The 24,882-nt window shown below is 48.1% G+C and overlaps 1 protein-coding gene across 5 annotated transcripts in view; it reads right to left on the bottom strand.

The window, feature by feature from the left end:
* Positions 1-24,882, bottom strand: part of MDGA1 (MAM domain containing glycosylphosphatidylinositol anchor 1) — a 202,609-nt gene that overhangs the window by 110,114 nt on the left and 67,613 nt on the right. For 2 of the 5 annotated variants that reach the window (XM_015857816.3, XM_085541222.1), the window contains exon 1: positions 17,679-18,252. The exons of 1 other annotated variant lie outside the window; for it this stretch is intronic. In XM_015857816.3, the coding sequence (XP_015713302.1) occupies positions 17,679-17,805 (127 nt within the window). In that variant the 5' untranslated portion in view covers positions 17,806-18,252. Of the gene's footprint in view, positions 1-17,678; positions 18,253-24,882 lie in introns of those variants that run through there. 2 more of the 5 variants (XM_015857815.3, XM_085541224.1) reach the window with 1 other exon arrangement.

The following is a 24,882-nucleotide window of genomic DNA, read 5'->3' as shown; positions in this document are numbered from 1 at the left end:
TGGGGAGAGGAATAAGAAGGTGAACTCCATGTCTTTAGGGAGATGGAACCTTTGGGTCCCAAAGCTTTTTATCAGGCAACTTCCGTCAAACCCCAATAAAGCATTGGGATCCAAGGAACTCCTGCAGTGGACTCTCAAGTGAAGAGTTGCAACATCCACACTGTTCTTCTCCAGCAGGGGATATGATAGTCAAGCCAGCTGAAAGCCCACTTGGTCCATGCTGAAAACCATGAAAATTCAGTAAGCTATAGAGGGAAATGCATGTGCAAATGAATATATTGTAATGGCACAAGAACGCCTCTCCTCCCTACCAAGGGGATGCAAAGAGTTGTCTCACTCCCCTCAACATACCAGTCTGCAAAGCTCTCAGATAACCCAAAGAGACAGACAGAGGGTGCCCAGCCCTGAGTTTAATCAGGCATTTTGTTCAGCCAAGTTGCCTGGCTCAAGCTTGATTCCCACTTGACAAGCACCAACCCGCAAACCCCCACAACAGGGCCCCCCTCTGTATATTGTGCAAATTGGAATACAAATCAGAGGAAAAAGCTTTCCTCTGTTTGAACAAATTGCTATAGATTCACCCCCGTCTCAGGTCAGAGCCCCCGATGGGAAATATTTTCACTGGCTGACTGCTAATAGACTCTGGAGCAGCCATTGGATCAATACCTGAATAAGAAAATTAGCCAAAGCACACAATCTGATTTTGCCTTGTTTTGAATTACAGCAGGCTTGTGTTTATTTCAATCCTGTTTCCCTCCTTCCCTCTCTAGCACGCTTCCCCAGCCTTGCTCCCTGGTTACCTATCTATCACATCTAGTCAGATTTGTGGGAAAATAATAAAGTACGTGCAGGAAGATGTAATGCCTTTAGAAAAATGTTTACATGCATTAATATTTTCTACTGAAGCTGCAGCACTGCCACTCCCTCAGAGGAGGCAGCTCAGGAGCAGCACTGAGATTTGCACATACATACATACATACTCCTCCCACATCCTTAAAATACATATGCAAACCATTTAGGGGATCGGCAAAGCATGAGCATGGGCTGGCTACACACTGAACTCCTTCTCAGAAAACCCAGGAGGGTCAGCAGTGAGGTTTCCATATTGGATATTTAAAAGCGACAACAAAAATTATAATGAAAGCAGAGTTATTTTCATCAGCTATTTGTGGCAAGAGATGCGTATCACCACCTGGGTCAGATATCAGATGCACTCAGGGTGAGACAGACACTAGAAGTCTCCTTTCTTCTTTGAAAGACTTTACCAGCAAGCAACCAGTAAAGTCGGCCTTTCACACCGAGTCAGAGCTGTTTTTTGACACCTGGACACAGACCTTCCCATCTCCCCAGTCCCTTTTCACATGCCTGTTCATTCTAATCTGGAAATGGCTCTACAAGAGAGGGAAAGACAAAGAACAGATACTAAGCACATTAGGAAAATAAAAATGCTACCAAGCCAACTGTTCAGACAGGGCACGTTGCCCAGATAAAATTCAGTGGGAGTAAAATAAAACCTACTTCCTACCCCAGCTTCCCACTCTCCACGCCAACTACAATTGTGTCAGATGAAGAGAGAAAGCAAAACCAAATCTTCAGTTTCCTACTCCAGCATTTCATGCTGTGAAGCAAGGCTGCCAACTGGGCACCCATGGAGAACTCAAAGTGTAAAGAAACCCCGGGGCAACCAACGTGAGATGAGGTCCCCTTGTCACATTAGCACACCACAAGTGTCTTTGAACTAAGCAGTCTGAACAGGACCTGAAGTTCCCTTTACAAAGCATCCTGAGAAACCGTGCATCTTTCTTCCTACCCAGTCATTTGTTGCTATGCCCTGGGGATGCATCTAACTCATGCTGACAAATCACACAATGCAGGACACCTGGACACTCCCTGCTTTCCTATCAAAAAACCCAGAACTGGGTACCTCAATCAACTTGCTGCAAAACATGTTTGTCTGTGTAATATGCATACATAATATTCGTATTACATACAAACACACACATCTAAATATAAACACGCGCAAAGGATTTTCTCCCTGTTGTATGTGGGCAGTAGGTTGATTGATATTTTGCACCATCTCTGACTCCACGCTTGTTTAATCTTTTTTTTTTTTGGTTGTTATTTTCACAGAAGAATATTAATTATGGCCATTACTCGAGATCAGGCTGGGTATTAAGAAAAGCTTTTCAGGTAGAGTGGTGAGGCATTGGAACAGGCTACTCAGGAAGGTGGAGGAGTCACCATGACTCCAAAAACCACATGGATGTGGCACTGAAGGAGATGGTTAGAGGGTGTTGTGAATGGGCTGATAGTTCAACTAGGTGATCTTAGAGATCCCTTCCAGCACTAATGATTCTATGAGTGCATTGTACGTAAAATGAAAAGTGTAGAAACGTCTGTGCCAGTGCATCTACGATTTCTCTGTTTGTCTTCATGACAGGCTACACCAGGACTATGCTAACTACAGCAGAGTTAAATCAAAGCACTTTAGAAACACAGGAAACTCTCACTAGGCTATATATATATATATATATATATAGTCCTGTGGTTTGTCAAACACCAGCAGAGGGGAACAAAGAGCTCATTCCTATCCTTAGATACGCTCAAAATTTAGCTGGAGAATGACCCAAGCAACTTGTCTTAACTTCAGAGTTGGCTCCAGCCTCAGGCTTAGCCCTGCTTGCAGCAAACAGCTGGGCCAGATTACTCTAGAGGTTCCTTCCAACCAGAAGATCTGTAGGGCATAATCCTTCCTTTAAAAGGAAATGTAGATTTTCTTCTCACCCTTGTATATTGTGTTGGTCTCTTCTATTTCCATTTGATTACCATAAAAATCAGAAATTTCACATTCCTTGGATAGTGGCCACAGAGCTCCCAGAACAGAAAACATCACAAATTCCCCCAAGCAGGAATTCCAAGGGGTATTAGAAATATGAAAGCAGTTTTCCCAAGACGGATGAACAATATATTTGTTATAATACCTACAACCATACTACTCACCTAAGACACCTCCCTGTAGGTCTGTGGGTATGCATACCCCTGGAGAAGAGCTACCAAGTACTGCAGAAGATCAGCTCTAGAAGGAGACATGCTCCTGAGAGACCTTTCTTCCAGTTTAACTAGAAAAGAACTGCATGACATCCTCCTCATCTTTGACGCAAAGGAGGCTGAACTCATCTCTATTCAACCTATCTCCAGATGTTGTAGCAATATTGTAATTCTAAACTAATGAGGAAACAGAAAAATACAGATCCAGCAGTGATATGTGCTCTAAGCAGAGGAGTACCGTGAGAGTACAGCATTCTCTTCCCATATTGGCAAGTTTAGCACCTGGAGGGATTCTATCCTGGTACATGGAAAAGTAGCATTTTGGCTTCCTCTCAGTGTCTGCACTGGGCTGATGAGCAGTTTGGCCCAACCAGTGCTCACACCAGAAAGGGTATCATTCCAGCAGATGCACTAACCCAGAAAACACAAGCAGTGGAACATCTAGACCTGGCTTTTTTCCTAGAGGATGATGGGAAGACAGACAAGTTATCTGGGAACATATCTGCTTCCCCAAGAACCGCTCACACAACCAGAGAAGGCAAGGAAGCCCATTCAGCCAAACCTACTGAAGAAATGAAAGGCATATTCAAAGCGCAAGTTCAGGATAAGAATACAAGAGAAGACACACACAGAAGGTCTGTTCCTCAACTTCTGTTTTGAGGAAGGACTTTAAGGACAGATTTCACACAGATGAAGCTACATAGAAGGTGTAGGGGTTTGCAAGATGTCTCTAAACAGAAAGGAAATCAGAGTAAGGAAGCACAGGGAATCTGAAAAGCAACTAATTTGACAGGAAAAACAAAACAGCCAAAAGGTCACTCTTTCATTCCTGCTCTTAAAATGGAACCAGCGATAACCATTCAGACCAGAAGAGAAAACACAAGAACAGAGAACATTAGTGTGGCTATAGAAGCAGCCTTGGAGACTGCCAACCCTGCCTCACTTTACATAATTACAGAATCACTGAGGTTGGAAATGACCACTAAGATCATCTAGTCCGACAATCAGATCTCACATAGCCCGAGATACCCAGGAGCTGCCCCTTGAATCCCAACTCCCTGATGACCACCAGGCAAGGTTCTCACCACAGTGGGATGATTCATTTAATTTCAAACATGTATGAATAATCACAGTGAGATTAATAGGAAAAAAAGGGGAGAAACCGACACAGCAGAAAAGTCCATCTTCTTTGAAGTGTTTAGCAGCAGAACCAAAACACATTACGCCTGGATTCTTCTTGCGTATTTCTCCTAGAGTAACAAATGTAATACGTGCAGTTGGTAGAAACAGCTTAGACCCACAGCAACTTCATAGGCCTGGAGGCAGCTTCCACAGCACACAAGGTGTTCTGAAAATGAAGACTAAAGAAAGAAGTGAAGGTAGGGGAAGAACCTACAACGCCAAGCAGCCTCTTGCCTTTCTGAAGGCACTGTACCACAGCAACCCACACAGAGTGCCAGATCTGAAGGACTGCCATAAACAGAGATGGAGGACAGTTACTCCAAAAATGCTCAAATCCTTTGTGAAAGGGGCTCAGGAAATTACCTTCCCACCAGCACCATATCTGCAACTTAATCATACAGAAAGATCAAACCAGGCTTCCAGCTGCTGTTTGCCGTTGGTCCTATAGCTCTGTATAAAGGCAATGCCAGCATGATTTCACTGCTGTTTGGTTTTCCCCTGCAACAAATCCTAATACAGAAGCATGCCAGCATTTGCATGCCAGGAAGCAGGAGAAAAGGGCTTTCTTCTGTTGAAGACCTTTTAATTGCACGCTCATTTTATGTGCAAAAGCATACAGTCAGACTTTCTTTGCAAAGCACTCTCTCACAGAGCCAACATGTGTATTTAAACTAAGCTGATAATGCGTCCTTTTAATATAGCTTTTGCTATTCAAACAAATATTTTAGGCAAAGTGAATACAGCTAGGATTCTGAAGGTGGAACAACGGGAACCAAGGAAAGCCAGAAGGCAGAGGGAAAGACAGCAGGAACAAAGGAACACAGACTCCCCACTATGAGGCATACATCTCCAAAGCTGAGCGATATCCTGAACACTACTTCTATTTATGTCTCTTCCTTTCAGATGCACTTTTCGAGGCCGGAAGAAGAGCTAGGTAAAAACACAGGTGACAAAGGCAAGGAAAAATGGTCTCAGCTAAGTATAATGCAATTAAGCCAAGGAAAGGAAAAATTCCTCCTTTCCCAGAGCAAAGGGTAGAAAGATCTACCGTTGCCAGCTGCTCTCAGTTTGCTCAGAGACAGCAAGTCACAAGAGTGCTATGTTTGCAGCCTGTAGGAAAGCATACTTGAATATCAGCTACCATAGGAAACAGTTAAAAATCTTGTGAGTAGGAAAGATTGTTTGTCCCATCATTCCAAGAGCAACCAATGAAAGTGGAGGCATAACTCACTGAGATTGGAGCTACAGATCAAGTATAAGAGTTAGCACACTGTGGAGTAACTATAAACACAATCCAAGTCCTTCAGAGAAGTGGGTTTTGAAATCAAAGCATTCAGAAGCTTTTCAAGAACAGAGAAACAAGGAATTCCTCTTGAGAAACCATCAGATCCAGAAAGTCCTAACTATAGAGAATGACTCTGCGTAAGCATTGCATGTAGTCAGCTTAAGTCCTAAGGCACTGCATTCTGCTTGCACAAAGCAAGCATCCTACTGCTTTACGAAGCAGATTCACACATGGGCTCTCCAGCAGCACCTTGCTGTAGGCACCTCAGGGGCTGCCTGAAGTGGCAGTAGCCTAGTGACCACAGCAGCCAGCCATCAATGAAATGATGCTCACCAACGCATCCAAGTGGAAGCTGCCACACCACTGCAAAAATCAAGTCAAAACGTAATGATGATGGGAGGAAATAAATAAAGTCACATCCCTGGAAACCTCTGAACTATTCAGAGATATGATTTAGCAGAGGGTTGATAGATTTAGGGTACCACGGTTAGGCTGCGGTTGGACTTGATGATCTTTGAGGTCTTTTCCAACCTGAGTAATTCTATGATGCTATGATTCTACTAAGATAGGACTCCACACTGCAACTGAAATTGCTTGTCTGTGTCTTCCCTGCAATCACCAGCTTTACCTTCAAAATATCTGAGGCAGACACATGGCATCACTTCCCGTTCACACCGGGAGAAACGAACAGACATGACATCCTGTGTTTTGTTTTAATGCTTGCTGTATTTATTTTAACATACTTGTCTTTCAGTGAAGTCTTCAAACAGAATTGGAAAGAGACAACAGCAACAACAACAACAACAAAAAAACCCCACAAAACTGACAGATACAAGTTATTATGTGCATCATTTCAGGCCAGCATTTTCACCAGAGCAACATCTCATCTACATTTAACTCCCTTTGAACTAAAATACCAGCTACATGAGTAGCACAGCAGAGCCAAAAACCGAAGCCAGGATAGATATCAGTAATTCTTCCAAGATTTTATTTGTCCTTCTAACTTTTGCTTTCATAGAGGAGCTGAAGAAACACAACCATTCCTCCCAACCAAGCAATGACAGAGGCTGGAGTGAGCCTGGCCATCGGATCCTCACAGTTTAGGCACAGTGGCTGCCTGCTTGTTCCCACCCCCCCTTAGCTGCATCATTTCCTTCTAGGCTAACAGGTGGAAAGTCATCAATACCTGTAAGGCAAGGAGGCGTGACAAAACAGCCAAAAATAAGACTTTGCTTAACACAATGGAAAGTGCAGCAAAGACAATAGAACAGAAAGGTCCCAGGCTGCAGCAACTGAGGATTTGCTCAACTACAATAGCCACGGAAATAAAGGAAAGAAGATGCTCACATTCAGAAGGGCCTCAGGTACACAGGGATCTCCAGCAAAATACCCTTATCTTCACTACCAGCCCTTAAATGGGATCTGAGAAGAGGAGGATCCTGGTTTCACCCCTTCTAGTCATTCAGGTACATTACATGCACCTGAACACCCCTGGGTTGGCCCTGCATTCCCACCAAGGACTCAATCACTGGTTCAAGCCATGACAGCATTTCCGCTACACCTTGTATCAAGAAAAATGCAATCAGCCAAATATACTGAAACAACTAATTACAGTGTCTTAAACTCAATCAGACAACATGGTATAGAAAAAAAAAAATAATAATAATCCAAAGTGTTAGTTCAGCAAGAGAGACCCATAATCACAAGCTGTTGCTCATTCTATCCCATCCTGGGATTTGGGCTCCAGTTTCAGCATTACTACAACTGTTTCCTACAGGTGTAAGGTGGAATGACACAAAGATGACAACCAATATTCAAAAGGTTATTTATAAGGAAAAACTCACCAATATGGACACCTTCCCTGGGAAATGCAGAGGCAATTTCCACCAGGGAGCAATCTCCAAGAGATGCTGCCTTAGTGGTGGTCAGCCCTTAAATGAGGTCTAGAGGAGGTGGAGTCAAGCTCCACCCCTTCTGGGAGCACAGCTCAACTACTCTCACCTGTGCTCCCACAGCTGACCAGACACTTGCCTCAGCTGATTAATCTGAGTGTTCAGGCTGTGATTACCAGTTTCCCATACAACAGGAAAAAACAATTCTTGCTCATGATACTTAAAATACTGGTACAGGAATATATATGTAAGAGGTGCATCAGATTCTCCTGTTTCTTGCAAAGGGGTGCTAAGAGCATCCCACTTTCATGGCCCTGCAGCTCCAGTTCTCGCCCTCTGGGAAATGTGTGATTCCACTCCAACACAGTTCCTGCCTGTTGAGGACGATGCTTCTCACTCACTCTTCAATCCCTCATTTCCAACAGCAACAATGTCGCTGGTATTACCAGGAGGGCAATGAAAGAGAGAAATATGCTCACTCCTAGAATTTACACACTGTCAACAGCATCAATTTCTTTTCTCTCTTTTTAAATCTAGCAATAGCTAGACACATTTCCTTCTCATTTCCCTATCTATATCTCCAAGCACATTGCAGATCATAGTACTTTTTAGCACCTTCCTCTGCTTCCTCCTTCTGCAAAGCTTTTATTTAGGCCTAGCCAGCAAAGAGCTCACGCTGAGGTTTCCTTTCCCCACCTCCTCATTTGCTTCTTCTAAACCTGCCCTGAAATAATCAAGTGCAATTCCTAAATTAAAACGCCATTTACAATTAGCTATGCTGGAGCTTTCCCACACACTGTTGGGTGCTGCTGACCCACTCAACACAAGGAAGCCCGCAGTGCTGTGCTGTGGGGCTCACTCCCCATCTCCCCTCAATGTTCTTTTCTGTGCCTGTACTGCACACCCTGCTGACCCCAGGGAGCTGCGCGATACACAGCTGATCTGCTGTGTCTTATCGGGTGTCTCTTATCCAAAGCGATCTCCTTAAGCAAGCCATATGCTGCAAACATACTTGGGGATGTCTCCACAATAATCTGAGAAGCAGAACTGTTTGTCAAGTAGCACACGCACTGCTGCTGGCCACTTGGAACTACCATCAGCCACAAGTAGGTACATATGCTCATTGTGATCTGCAAAAAGCAGCACGTCAGCTCTGCCAAGGCTTAGCAAATGGCACAGAGCGCTTTGATAGCCACCGTTACCTTCGGCTAATTTCTCCTTTTACTTTACGTTTCAGGCCTGATTACCAAACATGAGCATGCAGCCACCCGCTCCTTCCAATTTGTTGTGATAACACTCATTCATTTCACCCGGCAGCCCCACATGAAAGATTTATGGTATTAATCATGCGCATCATAGTAAACAGCCATTCTCCACCGTCTATTTCCTTTTTCTGCAGGAATAAGGATGAAAGTCCTGATCTGCTGTATCATTCCACTGACCAGAAAACAAACTATTATTGTGCTATTTTAACCCAAACCGGAGCTTAGTTTCTATGGGTAACGTCTCAGATGCAGCTGTGTGCCTTGGGAGCTTGACTATCCCATTTGGAAAAAAAACCAACTGAGAAACTCAACTGCAGTTAAATGCAGGGCTCATCTTTGCGGGGAGCTGTTCGAGGAGAGCTTTTCGAGTCAGAATTCAAAATGAAAGATTAATTTTAGACCTGCTGTCCACAGCATTGCTTTCACAGCAGCTGAAAGGCAGCTCAGGAGCACACGCAGGTTACATCCCCACTTTGTGCAGGCATAGTGTATGTGCGCCTCAGGTCGGCTGGTTTGCAAAGACATTCCCCTGATCCCACTGCCTCAGAACACTGGGAAGCCCCTATTCTCATCCAGTACCCAAGCATTTATCTCTTGTAAAGGCAAGGTGCTGTCTCTCACTGCACCTTACCATGGGGCTCTTCCCAGCAGCTATCACCACTGCCCTCTTCTGATTCTGTATCCAGAGATAAGAAAGTGTTCTTATGCAGCAATTGTTTTTAATCACAGATCAAGATTACCCCTTCTCACAAACACACTTGCAAATTTTAATTGCTCTAAATATAATAGGGAAAACATTTTTTCAAAAGAAAAATGAACTATGTAACATTAATTCCTCTCAGCCCTTGTCAGCATTTGTGGAACAAGAGCTGGAGATTTCCCTATCTTTGTTCTTGTAATAAACATAGGAATACGAACTTAGCACGTAATTAAAAGAACATATTGTGTATTTAGACATCCCTTCTTCAACAGCTATGCTCAGCTCTGGCATCCAGCCTCACTGCAAGAGACACAGCTCCAACCTCATTACCATCACTTCTCCTCTGGCCCAGATGCACAGTAGCACACCTATGATATTGTTTCTTGCTTTTTCAACCCATCCCAAATCACTGCTCATTCATAGGCAAATCAGTATTATTTACTGTCCTTCCTTAGATGCCATAAAAAAATCATTTAACTTCCTTCATTAATGAAAGTAGTTTCTATGGCTAAATAATAATGAGTCAGAGATATCCGGACAAGAATCTGTTCTCAGCAGTTTAGAATCATGGAATTATTAAGAGTGAAAAAGACCTCAAAGATCATCTCATCCAACCACCGGTCCACCCCCACCATGCCCACTGACCATGTCCCTCAGTGCCACATCCACACAGCTCTTCAACACCTCCAGAGATGGTGACTGCACCACCTCCCTGGGCAGCCATTCCAATACCTCACCACTCATCCTGAGAAGAAATGTTACCTAATATACAAACTTATTTCTTCTTGGGGATGTATTTATCTTGCACCTGTCAGCTGCAGGGATCGCACTCAATACCAGCTGCACTCTACCAGGTAGAAAAGAATGGTGAAAACTTCATCGATGTTCGATTCTCCATTCTGCATAGGGTGAATCATTTTCTCTCAGGCAGAGTGGAATGTCTGTAGGATGTATACTCCTATATACTATAGTGATGGGAAAACCCTAAACCCATGAGGAACCCTACTTGTGTGCCCTGAGAGGATTTTCAGTGTCTAACAACTGTGGTGTAAATACTCCAGAGCAGCTGAGTGAACACATCAGACATGCACTCGACTGTCAGGGGAACTCAGCCACCCTTCTCCAGCTGAAGTCAAATTAGTTTGTGAGCCTCCATTTCTCACATCCCCACTGGTCCAAGTGGTGCTCTGAGCTGGAATGATCCAGACGCTAAACTTAGCAAGAGGCAGTCACTCTTCACCATATAATCCTACAAATGACTCTTCCAACATGTGAGGCATCTGTACCCAAAAGGCGTTTTGCTGTGTTTCTCAAAGATCTTTGTGAATCACACCTTCATTTTTTTCTTTTTATTCCATCATGGAGGGACACAAGTGATGCACAAGATTCCCATCCACATTTTTCTTAGAACAATTTATGCCAATTAGTGAAGGACCATTTCCTCCCGAAACAGGAGCAGTAACATCAAGCAGCTCTTCTCACATTAAATGTCCACCTGCAGACATCCTAAAGCCTTCCTCACAGCTTGACTTTAGCTTTCAGTGTTGCGCCAGCTCTTCTTTATGCAACGTGTACTAATATTTGTTTGGAAATTACAGCCCTTACTGCACCTCTGCAAATTGCTATCCTCACCCTTCCACTGTTTCCATTTACACAAAGCCCAGCAAAAGTGCCTGCATGCCATTTATCCTCCAGCACAGCTCACAGCAGAGAGAAGCCACAAGCCAACACATCACAGCCAGACAGATTTCTGTTACATCTGCAGGATCATAGAATGTTTAAGTTGGAAGGAACCCCTAAGGGCCATGTGGTCCAACTCCCCTGCAGTGAACAGAGACACCTACTGCTACATCAGATGCTCAGAGCCCCATCCATCCTGATCTTGGGTGTCTCCAGGATGAGGCTTCCACCACCTCCCTGAGCAACATGTGCCAGTGCCTCAGTTCCCTTATTGTAAAATACTTCTTCCTTATATCCAATCTATATCTCCCCACTTTTAGTTTGAAACCATTTCCCCTTATCCTGTCACAACAGATTCTACTAAGGAGTCCGTCTCTTCTTTCTCCTTTGCTCAAGGCCAAGCAGAGGGACAGCAGTCAACACCCCATGAGCAACCCACAGCACGAGCAAGAAGAGTTACAGGAAAGAGAGAAGCTACAGAGAGCCACCTAGAGCCCTGCTGTCCCTGTCCCTGCAGCCCAGCAGTGCAGCGACCTGCTCCCATGACAGCAGTGGTGACCCCTTATCACCAGGCCACTCCATCACCACTTCTGTCCTGCCTTACTTGCAACTGCTGAAACATTGAATTGCCTCTGCGCTACTCTTCATGATGAGTGCAATGCTAAGAACACAGCTTTCTCTATGGAATGGACAGAGGGAACATCCTCTAGAGAGGATTTTAAACACAACTAGACTACAAAGCTTACTGTAAATTTTGGATATACAGTGATAGAAGCATATGCTGGTGTGACCAGATTGGCTACTTTGGAAAAGCAAGTAGGAAATTGAAAGAAATAATCATTTCTATTCAGTGGTATTTCAACAGTTCTCTGTTTACTTCCCTCTTTACTGGCCATAGACTAGAGTATTTAGGGATTAAAACTTGCTGGCCAGCTGCCACCTAAATGCCATCATTTGTCCTCCTCCAGGGGAAGGCCATCCATGAGAAGTACCCTTCTGCCCTCCTATCTACTCAGATTCCTTTAACATCCAACATGAATGCCCCTGGAGGCATTCAAGACCAGGCTGGATGTGGCTCTAGGGGTTGGTGACCCTGCACATAGCAGAGGGATTGAAACTAGATATAATCATTGTGTTCTTTTCAACCCAGGCCATTCTATGACTCTATGGCTTTATTTTCAACTCATAGTCACACAGGTGTATGAGGGGAGAAAAAAACACAAACACTGAGAGCATGGATAAAATCAAATCAGGATTTACGGTGTCCACACTTGCTTCTTTACATGATCTTTTATGGGAAATGGAAAACTCACAGAAAGAAAAAATAGTAAGAAGGAAATAGGATCATCACTGCTTGGATACTGCGTGACAGCACCAGACCCAAAACAAAAACAGACCAACCAAGCAGGCAGGCAGCCAGCGGAGCTGCTCGGGGCCGGGCAGAAGCTCGCACTGCGTTTCCCCAAGCCCGGGTTCCCGCAGCGCTCCGCCCCTCCGCTCCCCACGCGTGTCCGTGCAGGAATCGCCCTTACTCCGTTGGGGACGGGACCCCCGCCCGACCCTCCCAGCGGCTCCCCCGGCCCCGGGGCGCTGCAACAGCCCCCTCTGCCGGGCAGCAGCGGAGCGGCGCGGCCCCGCGTCCAGATGTGCCGCAGCTGGGCTGGAGCTGGAAGGCAGGGCGGCATCCCCCGGCAGCCGGGCAGAGCTGGAGCTGCTGCTTCGATAAAAGCCACGATCTCTCTGCCTCCAAACAGGCCTTGGCCCGGCCGAGCCCTTCTGTGCCTCAACTTTTGTTGAGCCAAGATGAGAGATGCCCAGGTTTCTCTTTCTTGGCTCCTGTTCTCAATTTCTTTCCTAGATCTTTAAAACCATGTTGATTTTCTATATATATTTTTTAAAATATTTTATTTTTTTTATCACTAACTCCACCGGGTATCTCACATTTAATTTCTTCTTTTGAACACTAAGCAAGCACTTGGCTATAAAAATAAACCTCTGTTGTTCCTCCAACCCCTTCCCTCCACAAAGGGCAGATGAAAGCTCTTTTCCTTTCAAAGCAAGCACTCTGGCTCCCAAGTGCAGAGAAATCTCACCGCTTAAACATGAGCATAGAGACACAAAGCACACACGCTCCCTACCCCTAGTGCATCACAGGGCCCTGCTCTACACAGATGCATCACAACCTCCACTGTCTTCCACAAGCCTGGGGGATACTGACACATTTTTCCAGCTTGAATTAAATCCAGCAGGTGAAGCTTGGGTGGGATGATTGAATCGTTTGAATTGGAAGGGATCCCTAAAGGCCATCCAGTCCTACTCCCCTGCAACAAACAAGGATGCCTAAGGTAGATCAGGTTGCTCAAAGCCTCATCCAGCCTGGGACAGGGGCACAAACTCCACTCCTCAATGCTTCCATGAGCTGTAGTTGTGCAGGCAAAATTCTTTGGCATAAATTATGGTTAACAAAGCTAAAGAACACAGTATGGGTGGAAGGAGGGACTGGAAGACCAAAACCTCACCAATCAAGAGCAGAATAACAGTAACTCCAGCCCAGATCTGGGGAAACACCCAGGCTTCAGGCTGGAGAGAAGCCTCACACTATCTCTAGTCTCCAGTCTCTTTGTCTTCTCATTTACAATAAGAACAGCAGTCCCAGCAGCACAGCATCCCTCACTGCCACTGCTGAATCGCTGTCTGATTGGTAAACCTCCAAGGCTACCCTCAGCTGCTTATAGAGCCCTTATTGCATCTTCCACCCCATCTCTTAGAATCGTCTGAAATTTATATATATAATAATAAAAAATAAGAAAGAAAGATAAATCCAGTGCAAACCTGACACGGTGATAATTTCAAAAGCTGAGCTGCTCATGTCAAATTATCCAACATCTGTCTTCATGTTCCCACCAAAATTAGCATAGGATGGTGGTTTCTGATGACACCTATACTGAAATATTTTGACTCCTACCAGCAAGTTGCAAACAACCTGTCAAAAGCATAATGTCGTTTCTTTGGTGCTGCATATTAAAGTCAATTGAGGGTTTATCAGGTGTGTGAAGCTGCTGACCTGACCTCCAAACACAGGCTCTGGTGGCACAGAAGGGTGAGGCCGATACACTGCATCTGGAGAGAGCTGCAGTGAGGGGGAGCATGAGGTGGGCAGACTTAATGCCCTGACCCCACAGAGCTTCTGGAGAAGCACGCAAGCCCTGGACCAGCCTGATCCTTGGGTGTAGCCCTCCAGTTACAAAATGCCTGGAACAAAGGGGTACAGCTGGGTCAACGAAGATTTAAGAGATGGACAACAAGGAGAAATGGCTGAGCACAAAGAGAAGGATGTATACATATACATGCACAGTATATTGTGCACATGTAGATGACACAGCTATATAACAGCCTGGGGGACAGCCGTTCCCATCCTCCTGCTCACACACCCCTTTTCCAAGAGGGACCAGTCAGCCAGCCCCACTGCTGCCTTACCCAGTGACCTGCTGCCCCATCTCAGAGTGCACAGGAAGCACGAGGCTAACACCAAGGAAGCTGAGAGCTCCTTGCCTGCAGCCCCACTCCTGCTGGCAAAGCAGTGACTGGCAGCAGGGGACAGGGATGGTCCGGGACAGCTGGCATTAGTGTCTGCTCCCCCAGAACAGGCAGCAGGGACACATGCATGGGCTGTGACATTCAGCTTGGGCGATGCTGCACTCAGAGTCCCAAGAGGGGCCATTCTGAAGGATCCTTCATGCACCCTTCAGCAGGTGAGTTACAGTAGGCAGGGGCACAGCATCCCTCTCTCTTTTGCCCTGCTGCTGCTCAGCCAGGCTGTGCTGGCTGCTGGGCACACAGTAATGTTAGCTGTATGCTACACATGCAGGAAGCAAAGCTGCAGCCCTGCGCACATTGCATTGGAGCTATGCAAGTTCTGAAGGCAAAGTTCTGAAGAGGAGACAAGAGGCATCATCCCCTCAGAGCCCCTCTATTCCTCCTCTTCCACTGATGCTCAGTGTTGAAGCACAGTTAACTTCAAGCATGGGAGGGCAGCAGCCTTTTCCTGCTGCCTCTTCCTCTCTTTCTGCAAACGGTGGCATTTCCCATACATACGTCACAGCTCGTGCCTCACGCCAACAGCAGCACTAATGGGACAGAAAAGCACACACCGTATTAGAACAGGGCACAGCAAAAGCCTTACAGAAGTTGCCCCTTGACAGCCTGTGAGCTGCCCTCTGTGCACCAGGCCGGCCCCGTCCTGCTCCAACCAGCAAGGCAGGAGAGGTGGGATCAGCTAATGAGAAGAGGGCTTCAGACACTCTTCAGTCATTGCAACAAATGCCAATTTGTACAACAGCCTCTTCAGGTAGCAGCTGACAGCACCTTGACTCCTAATTAAATCGCACCTCCAGTGCCATCACTCCTTTCCCAGCAGCCCCTTTACACACGCTTTATTTATGCCGTTCCCCTCAATAAAGCTCTCCAACAACTCCGCTCTCCCAGACAGAAGTCTTTTGTGTGCATCCACGTGGGTGTATTATTTAAAGAGTACATCACATGGATACTTTATCTGCTTTAATCTGATTTAATCTTAGCAGATTTGCTGAAGCAAAATATATTTATAGAGCAATACACACCCCTCTCCATGTCCCCATCAGTATCAAACACTCAAAAGGAGAAAAACGGACCTGAGATGTGACACCTGAGTTCCCAAAATTGCCACAATCAGAGCATTGCTCACAACACAGCAGAGCCAACAGCAGCCAGCCCGGAGCTCTGGTGAGAGGCAACACATTTAGGGCACACAGGAACAGAGGGGCAGCATCACCACTCCCTAAACCCACTTTAGTTGTCCCAGCAGTGGTTGGGGCTGCTCCCAGCCTCAGAAATAGATGGAGACATGGGGAAGGGAGAGCAGGAAAAGGAGCAGATGTCCTCCTTTGTGCGGCTAAGGACAAGAACAGCCAGAAGTACAAATGGTACTTCTCAAAACGATGATGCTTTTATCTCAGCGCCAGACTATCTGAGTTTTATTTGCAAGCAGCTTCTCCGTTCTCTTTCTGAGAGAAGACAAAGCCACGAGTAAGTTGTTCTGGAGATGTAACTCAGCAACAACTCTAACAAATGCGGGCTCACTGTGCTGAAGGAACAGCCTCCTCAGGCACACTTGAGCAGGTGTCTCTGTCCCTGTCACTGAGAGGCCGCTCTGCCACCCAGCAGCAAACACACTGAAACAAAACCAAGAAAGTTCAGCCTGGGAGCGCTCTGCCTGCTTAAGGGATCAAACAGCCCACCCGGATCAGGCTTCTGCACTGCAATTCCATTCCACCCTTCGTTGCCCTGCAATTTTCCTCTGGATTTACCAACTGGGAGGATGAAAGAGAGGAGGGGGGAAAAAGAAAAAGATGAAAAAATAAATAAAGAAATGGAAGCAATCCACCCTTTATTTAAGATAGTTATTTTACAAACCAGACCTACGCTCAAATTAACATCCCGGCCCTCAAGGAGAAAGGAGGAATTGTTTCCATTGAAGAAATACATCATTAAAAAGTGACCTACAAAGACATACCCGTAGTCAGTGAGACTGTACCGAGCTCTGCCAGGGCTCACACAAGGAACTGCTAAAAGGGGGAGGAGGGGGCTGGCTGCTCTCACTGGGGTCTCTCTTCAGCGTGCAGAGAGCCGGGCTTGTTAGAGGCAGCGCCGTGCCTCCCAGAAGGACTTTACAGCAGCGCGCAACTGAGTTGTAAGCCAAGATAAAGCCGGCTTGTTGTGAGAGGCAAGGCTTGTGGGCTGCTTTTCTTCATTCTTTTTTTCCCAGTGTATTGGAAATGCAGAGCTTGTAAAGCCAGAGCTGAGAGAGGGCCGGGAGAGGGGAAGGGGCGGGGAGAGGGTCGGGGTGCACAACCCGGCTGTCCCCCAGGGCTGGCGCTCGTTGGGGGCACGGGTGCGCTGCCCCGGGAGGCTGAGGGGCTGCAGGACCTCGTATTTTGCCACACACCATCGGCGAGGGGAGAAAATAAACGCCATCGCTGTCCAAATAATAACAATCCAAATAAAAATAAGAAACGGCAAAGAAAAAAATAAAAGCCAGCAGCTCGCCACCAGCTCTGCTACAGACCACCACCAACCCCGCTTCGAAACGAAAAAGGGCAGCATCGAAGTTCCATAGGGCGCATAAGCAGCATCACCCCTCGCCTCCCGGGAGCGCGCCGTGGGGATGGCGGGGGTCGGGCCCGGGCCGCCTCCGTGTCCACCCCCCCCACCCCACCCCGAAGAAGCGCAGCTCGGGGGCGCCGCGTCTCCCACTCGGGGCGGCCCCACGGCGGCGAGAGCTCGGGCCGGGCGGACCCAATCCCTACGGCAGCGCTCGCCCCGCTCCGCTCGGAGGCAGCGCTTGGGGCGAGCATCCCGGCGGGCTCGTCAATCCGTGGCGGCCAGGGGTTACGGAGAGGAATTACGAAGTAGCTCCAGGCTCCGGGAGCCCTACTGCTGCATCGGTCTCTGCGCTCGAGCTGCGGCGAGCTCCGCCGGCATCGTTTACTTTCTGCTGCAGGTGCTTTTTAACTTTGATCCCATCGCAGCCGCCCGCGCCCTCGCCTCCCCCCTCCCTCCCGAGAAGCCGCCGCCGCCGCGTTTCTTACCGTAAACCCCTTGTCCCCTGCTGTACGCCGGCACCAGAGAGAGGAATAAAACACAGATCATCTCCATCTTCAAGGCAGCGCCTTCATCGCGGGCGAGGAACAGCAGCCAAAGCAGCCCCGGCAGCATCCGGCGGGGGAGCGGGAGAGAGCCTCCCGGAACGCCGCCCCATGCGCCCGCTCCGCCGGGCACCGGCGCCCCTCGGGCGGAGGAAAGGACCCCCCCGGCGGGGCCGCCGGGAGGGAATTTAAAAACAACAGCAAAAAAGGGGGGAAAAAATAAAATAAAAAGGAGGGGGAGAAGAGAGCGAGGGAAGGAAGCAGGGAGAGCTGGAAAGCGGAGCGCTGCTTCCCTCTTTCCCTTGCCAGGTTGCTCGAGGATGTCCAGGAAAACGATGCCCAGGGCACGCGAGAGGCCGGTCCGAAGGGGCAGAGCAGAAGCAGGAGCCGGGCCGGCCCAGCGCCGTTCCCAGAAAGGGGATTCCTTTGTTCAGCAGGAACCGCCGGAGTCCCGGGCTGCCCCGAGTGCTGCCAACTGGGGCCAACTTGGGAGAGCCTCACCCGCCCTCCTCCTCCCGAAGAGGCTCTGGCCGCAGCCCCAGGAGCGAACGGGGGAAAGAGGAGGTGGAGGGAAAAAAGGAGGGGGAGCAAAGAGGGGGGGCTAGGAGCCAGCTGCTGAAAGAGGGAGGGAGGGATAGGTATTGTCTTCTCCAAATCTTGTCTTCTAAGGAGGGAATTGTTGTAATTAATCAGATCCAGGAGGGGTTGGTTGTTGGGTTGTTTTTTTTTCCCGTTTTTTTTTTCTCCTCTTTTTTTTTTTTTTTTTTTTTTAATTTTATTTTTTTAAAGCTTCTCCCAATTGCTCTCCCAGCTGTACGGCATCACCCCAGCCAGCCTGAAGGGAGCAGCAGGCGAGGAGCAGCCCCACCGCGCACACCGCGGCTCAGCTCGGCTTTCCCCGCCGCCTCTTTCTCCCTTCCAAACTTTCCCCGATGTTGCGCGCTGGGCTCTGCCGGGTGCTTCTCCTCCGCGCACCGCGCAGTCGATTTGCAGCTGCAGAGGTCTCCGAGCCGCTCCCCTCGACGGCTGCCGCGGGGGTTGCAGCTGAAAGGGAACCGCCGAGGAGGGTCACGGAGGCGGAGGAAGTTGATTTGCTCCCGCCAGGCGCCGGTGAAGCGCTCGCACAAAGTTGCCCGGAGCAGCTCCGGGCGCTCCTCTGCGCTCCGCCGACCCCGACGGTGCGTCCGGGGGCGGCGCGCCCCGTGCTCCGCTCACCCCTCCCTGCCCGCTGGCTCTGCCGAACGTGCCGTCTTTTCCTTCCCTTCGGCTTTCCAGGTTTTCCCCCTCCCCTCTTCACCATTTCATTCCCCTACGGTTATGGAGAAGAGGAAAAAAAAAGGAGCCAATTAAAACGGCCGCGCTCAGCAGAGCCCTGCCTCCTGCTCAATTCTCTGAGCCTCCCCCTGGCCCGGCCCAATTACGGGCAGCGCCGGAGGGCTGAGAGAAAAGAGACTTACTCCGGGCTCAGGAATCAGCCGCCAACCCGCGGTCCTCCCCCCCCACCCCAATCCTCAGGACCCCCCCGGCAAGGTCGGCTTATCCCGGGGCTGGGGGCGGCGGGGGGGCACAGCAGGTTGTTGGGGTGCTGCGAAGTTCGTGCCCCCCTCCAGGCGGGCTGCGGGGCTTCAATGCGCTCGGGTTGGGGGCGAGCCCGGCGGGGCGGGGCGGGGGCTGCCCGTCCGCAGCGGGTCGGTTCCGGAACGCCGCTCTCGTCTCCCCCCCCCCCCCCCACGCACACGCCGAGGTCGCGAGTGGTCGGGGGTCGGGATGCTGCCGGCCCCGCACCGCCGCGGGGAGGGACACCCCTGGAGGTATCGGCTCGCTGTGCGACCGTGGCACCGCCTGGATAAAAATGTAATTAAAGAAGAAGAACGTAGAGATGCGATTCGAAGAGCGGGCTGGTTGCTAATTCACGCTCTAACAAACAAGCGGTTAATAGATATCGCCGCTAATTAAGCGGTTATTCCTATTATAAGTGGTGCTCAGTGGGAGAGAAATGCAGCACCGTGAGGCGGAGGGAAACAGCGCTGGGGATGGGGCAACGGCACTGAGAGCAGCGGCACGGGGCTCCCGCCGGACCCATGTCGGCTCTCGTCTTCCCTACAACCAATCTAAGGGAACATCTGAGACACTCCAAGGTGTCCTTTCCAAAGCTGATGCCATGGAGCAAGACGCTTATGAATTGTCTGATGTGAACAATTCTTTTTCCTTTCATCAGCCCTTCATTGAGAAAGATTTCATCCCATCCTTCCCCCCCCCCGTGGGTGGTGGCAGTGTGGATGAAGGGCGTGTGGGTAGGAGGAGAGGCAGCACCGGGAGCAGCCCCTCTGCACGGGCAGGAGCTGGCAGCGATGGGGCAAAGCAGGGCTGCCTGCATCTGCACCGAGCAGGCTGAAAGCAGAACAGGAAACAAAGCCAGGAGATGTTTGCAGAGCCGTGGTGATAAAAAGAAAATCAGTGAGATCCAAATCCTGTTGTTTTTTCCTACTCTTAATTTTGTGATATTTATGGGCTGCTTTGTAGCCTTTCTAGTACATTTTCCCCCCCTTTTCTGGGATTCTCATTTGGTTATGAAGTGATGCCTCTGAGTTTGCATGACTATGAATTTCAGATCTACATAATGAGTCTTACAAAAAAATATCCCGAAAATGTGTTCTTCTCACCCATTTCTTGTGTTAACTTCCAATGCACATGTTCACGTTTTACTGGCATAAAGGCTTGTGGAAATTGAATTTCAAAGTAAAGTGCCCAAGTATGTGAAACAACCCAGTTTCCTCTTAGCAAATAAAAGCATGTGTGCCACAGTTACACCTATGAACTTATCCAGTTAGGGAACGGTTAAGAAATAGTAAATAAATGTGAGCGGATCATTAAATTGGAGGGTAAATAGAATCATTGAATGGTTTGGCTTGGAAGGGACCTCAAAGCCCACCCAGCCCCAACCCCTGCTGCGGGCAGGGCTGTCACCACCAGCTCAGCTGCCCAGGGCCACATCCAACCTGGCCCTGAGCACCTCCAGGGATGGGGCACCACAGCTTCCATGGGCAGCTGTGCCAGCGCCTCGCTGCCCTCAAAAAAATAACTGGATAATAAATAATGAGAAAGAACTGTCACCTGTCAGTGGATATTCTGAGAAAATACTGCTGCCAAAATCTCAGTACATGGTTGCATTTGCTAAATAAGGTTGTTGAGTCCCAATAAATCATAATGCTCAGAATTATGGTGTTTCCAATGGACACCAGTAAGCCGGCACTCCCATCACACTTGAAAGCAATCTACTTGTCATAAAGAAACCGTGCCCTGTAGTGATTCTGCCTGTCAAGAAGTACAGATAAGGGATGGCTTTCCCCTCCACAGGCCATTCCTGCAGAATGCATTTGTCCCATCTCTCCAGCTGTGAGTCAGTGTCTTCGGTCCCTTCTCAAGCCACTGCTTGTCAAATGGGTCCTGTCTCTCTGAAATATCTCTATGTGCTACATCACCTATATCTCACTGCTAGATTGAGGTAGGCAGCCTCTAGGACAGATGTGGTTTTCAAGGAGAGCAAATCATGCACAGCAAAATGCACCCAGGCAGGAGATGGCTGAAGCAGTGCGTGAGGCCAAAGTCCAGTTACGAGGACATTAATTCCCTTTGTTGTTAATGTTTTTGTGCTCTAATCCAGTGTAGCCAGTCATTTATTTCTTCTCTGGGATGATGCAACCATCTGTGGTTCCCGCTGATCTCTTGAGCTTGTGGTCTGATATTTCGGTCACTTCTTACTGTTCATTTTCTTCTCAGCCCCACATCCATGAATGCCTCCAAGTGGGATCTCTTCTTCCTCTCTCCCTCCCTAAGCGTACATATGGACGTGAGTGCAGCCCAGCTGGGTGCTTTGCTGAAGCACTTCCCTTTCTACAGCTTACTAAAAGGGAGCAGAAATAGACCGTCAGAAGGGAAGAGGAAAGCATCAGGGCATCGTAAAGGCAATGGGTAAAAGCTTCAGGAGAGGTGAGAGTTGGGAAGGGGAAAGCCAGGGGACTCTGTAGCACTGCAGCAGAGATGCTAGCAGGGAAATAAGAAACCCAGGGAACTGTAGCTGCGGATCAGGTTTGCACCAGGGAACTGCAGAGCTGGGGCAGGCACTGACACTATTGCATAGGGAGGCGTGGGATGCACAGCAGGGCCAGCAGGGGAGAGCTGGTGGGGTGCTGCGTAGGGTGCTGTGTTTGAGGAAGAGCACCAAGCACACTGCAAAGCAGGGACCACTGGGAGATGGGAAAGCATGGGCTGAGCTATGGCAACAGGAGGCAAACTGGCCACCATCTGTCTTCCCTCTGTTTAATTGGCCTTCATGGGAAAACCGTAGAAAAATAATACTAATAAAAAAATGTGACTTCGTCATCCTGAAGTGCTGGAATCAGCATCTCTTTAGGGAAAAAATCTCCTAGCCTGGAGCAGTGCTTTCTGCCATCCTTAACACTAGGCTGGTGCTACTCCTGCCCTGGATCCTCCTGGGTATCACCTGCTCCCCATATAAAGCATGCCGAGGTAGGGCTATAAATCCCAAGGGCTCTGCTTTGCTGTTCTCAGCTCTCCAGTGTATGCTGCTCCAGGGAATACACCTATGCTGTGTTTGCTTTCTTCCCAGATGCATTTTACAGCATTAGTAGTACATCTGAGCCTCCTGTGTATTCTCTGCTGTTTGATTAGCTCTCCTCATCGCAGTGTTGGGGATGGAAGGAGTGATGAAGAGGAACTCCATCTCTATCCCTCACCTGAGGTGCTCATCCTGCCTGAGTCTCACCACCCTCCCTCTCCATACTTTACGATGCAGCCGTCCCTGTGCCACACTGGGATTCCTGGTGGTTGGTTGATATTATAATGGATTTTGTTTTTCCTGTCTTTACTCAGCTGTACTTTGAGAAACTTCCATTTCCTGGTGCAGGATTATCTGAAACCCATTGCAATTCCTTCCTCTGTGATCTCCACGTGGGGCCACTTTTCCTCCCTCAGCTCAAGTGCTGACACACACACAACATCCCACTTCTTGTGCATTGGAACCACAGGCTTTTAACTCAACGTTTCCTACCAATCTTTATGCCTTTTAGACTATACATCTAGCTTGACAGAGATCCTGCTGTTTTTTTGCTCTTGTACTTTAGGATAGAATGGGGTTGGTGCAGGGGTACAGATGAGTGTCTCAGCATCACCAGGAGCATCTTTTTCCTCTTTTGCCCTTTCTTTGATCGTTTTTTTCCCCCTCTCTCTGCCTTCTTCTCCTCCTGCATTCATGCTTTCTTCTTCTTTCCCACCCTCCCTTTCATGTATAAAAAGTGAGCTGAAAAAACGTCAAGCTGGTGCTGGTCAAAGGAGCTTGTTCTCCCTTTCTTACACTTCCTTTCATTGCCTGAACCCCCATCTCCAAGCACGCATCTTTCGGAGTGCACTGGAAAGGGATGCTTTTCAACAAAGGCAGATACAAAGGTTTAGGTCATGATTCTCCCCTGCTGGTTCTTGCTGCTACTGCCAGCAAAGGGTGCATCAATTGCTGGTCTTTTCAGTGCTGGGCAGATGATGTGAAGTGTGTGATCTGTGCCCTGAGATAGCAATGGGGTAAAGGAGCTGCTCCTGAAGGCACTTCCAGCCAAAGCCCTGTATTTGAGCAGCATTCCACAGGGCCGTGCTACTCAAATTCCCATGGGATGTTCTAAACCCATCTTACATCATGGGGTGGATTGACAGGGACCAATGTAAAATCTACAGAGGACAACCTCGGATGGAGCCACACCACTAAGGCCTTGGTGGAGGCAGCCCTTGGCTGCAGATAGCACACTCTATCTTCCATACCCTGAGACAATGTGAAGGACATCCTGAAGTCTCTTGCATGGGAGTGCTCAGGTAAGGCTCTGGTCTCACATGCTCTAAGACTACTCCTTGCTGAGAAAGCACACTTATCCTTCTTCTGTCCAATGATGCGCTCTGGTTACATTTTTAACAAGCCAACTGTTACAGTCAAAATATCTTAATCAATTCTTTGCAGAAATCCAGAACATGGATCTAAATGCAGATGTCTTCCATCTGTAACTTGACAGACTGTTCCATTTTAGAAAATCTATGACAAAAGCCTTTGTTTCTATTGACCATGACTATTTATAACCCAATTCTTTAACAAGCCAGAGTTAGAAGTGCTTTTACTGTACAATCACATAACGAGATGGTGCACACAAGAAATTAACAGAAAAACCCTAGTTGGAAGAAGTTACAGAGGTACCAATCACATTTATCCCCTTGTTGCTCATATGAACTGTCCTCATTGCTGTAAGCAAACGGGCTGCCACTACAGGAAGGCAGGGGTGAGGAGCAGCTCTCCCAGCTCCAGGCAGCCAAGTGGAGATGCAGAGTTGGAAAGGTATGTTTCTTTCTCTCATTTCTAAGTGCAACAGCAGACAGACAACACTGTCACTGAACTGTGTATTCCTATGTATAATTACTTGCTTATTAGCTGCATAGCTCCCCATGCCAAGAGAGCTAGTGGGAACACAAAGTATAGACATTTCTCATCTCTCTGTATTTTAGTCCAGAGAAGAAGTGACAGATCGTGTGACCTGCTGGGATCCTCCACCTCTTCCACCCTTTGTAGCCTGGCAGTGGCTGAAGTTTGATTGATTTCTTGGATACATTTAGTCCCCAGAAGAAAGAGAAAAAGAGCTAATCTTACTAGCTTGGTGCTAGGGCCAGAGAAGCTGACAGCTACAGCTGTGGCTGCTACCACTTTCATAGTGATGTGCAGGACATGTATGACCTTGCACTGTGCCATGAGGATGAAGGGGAGGAATAGAACAGTGTCAGTCTGAGGTAAAGCCAAAAACTGTATAGGAGCCACTTTTTTTCCAAGCTTGGAAACACAATTCCTGCTGTTGCAGCCTTCAGACTAGGGGCTTATTAGACACTGGCATATTTTCATACACTTCTCTCACATTTTGAACATTGCACTCCCACACAAAGGCGTTTTTCCATGCAGCAATCCAAATGGCTGTGCTCCTGTGCAGGATGGAGCCATTCTCATTGCCAGACTGATACCTGCATCCAAAAAAAAAAAACCACCAGAAAAAGCAGGTAACAGCAGCAGCCTTCCCTATTAGCAAAGTGAAGCAGGAAAATTGGT

Source organism: Coturnix japonica, chromosome 3 (genome assembly GCF_054131305.1).
Source record: "Coturnix japonica strain WE chromosome 3, WE-NBRP24, whole genome shotgun sequence".
NCBI lineage: Eukaryota > Metazoa > Chordata > Aves > Galliformes > Phasianidae > Coturnix > Coturnix japonica.
Note: the sequence above shows the minus strand (reverse complement) of the source record. Positions and strands in the feature narration are given on the sequence as shown.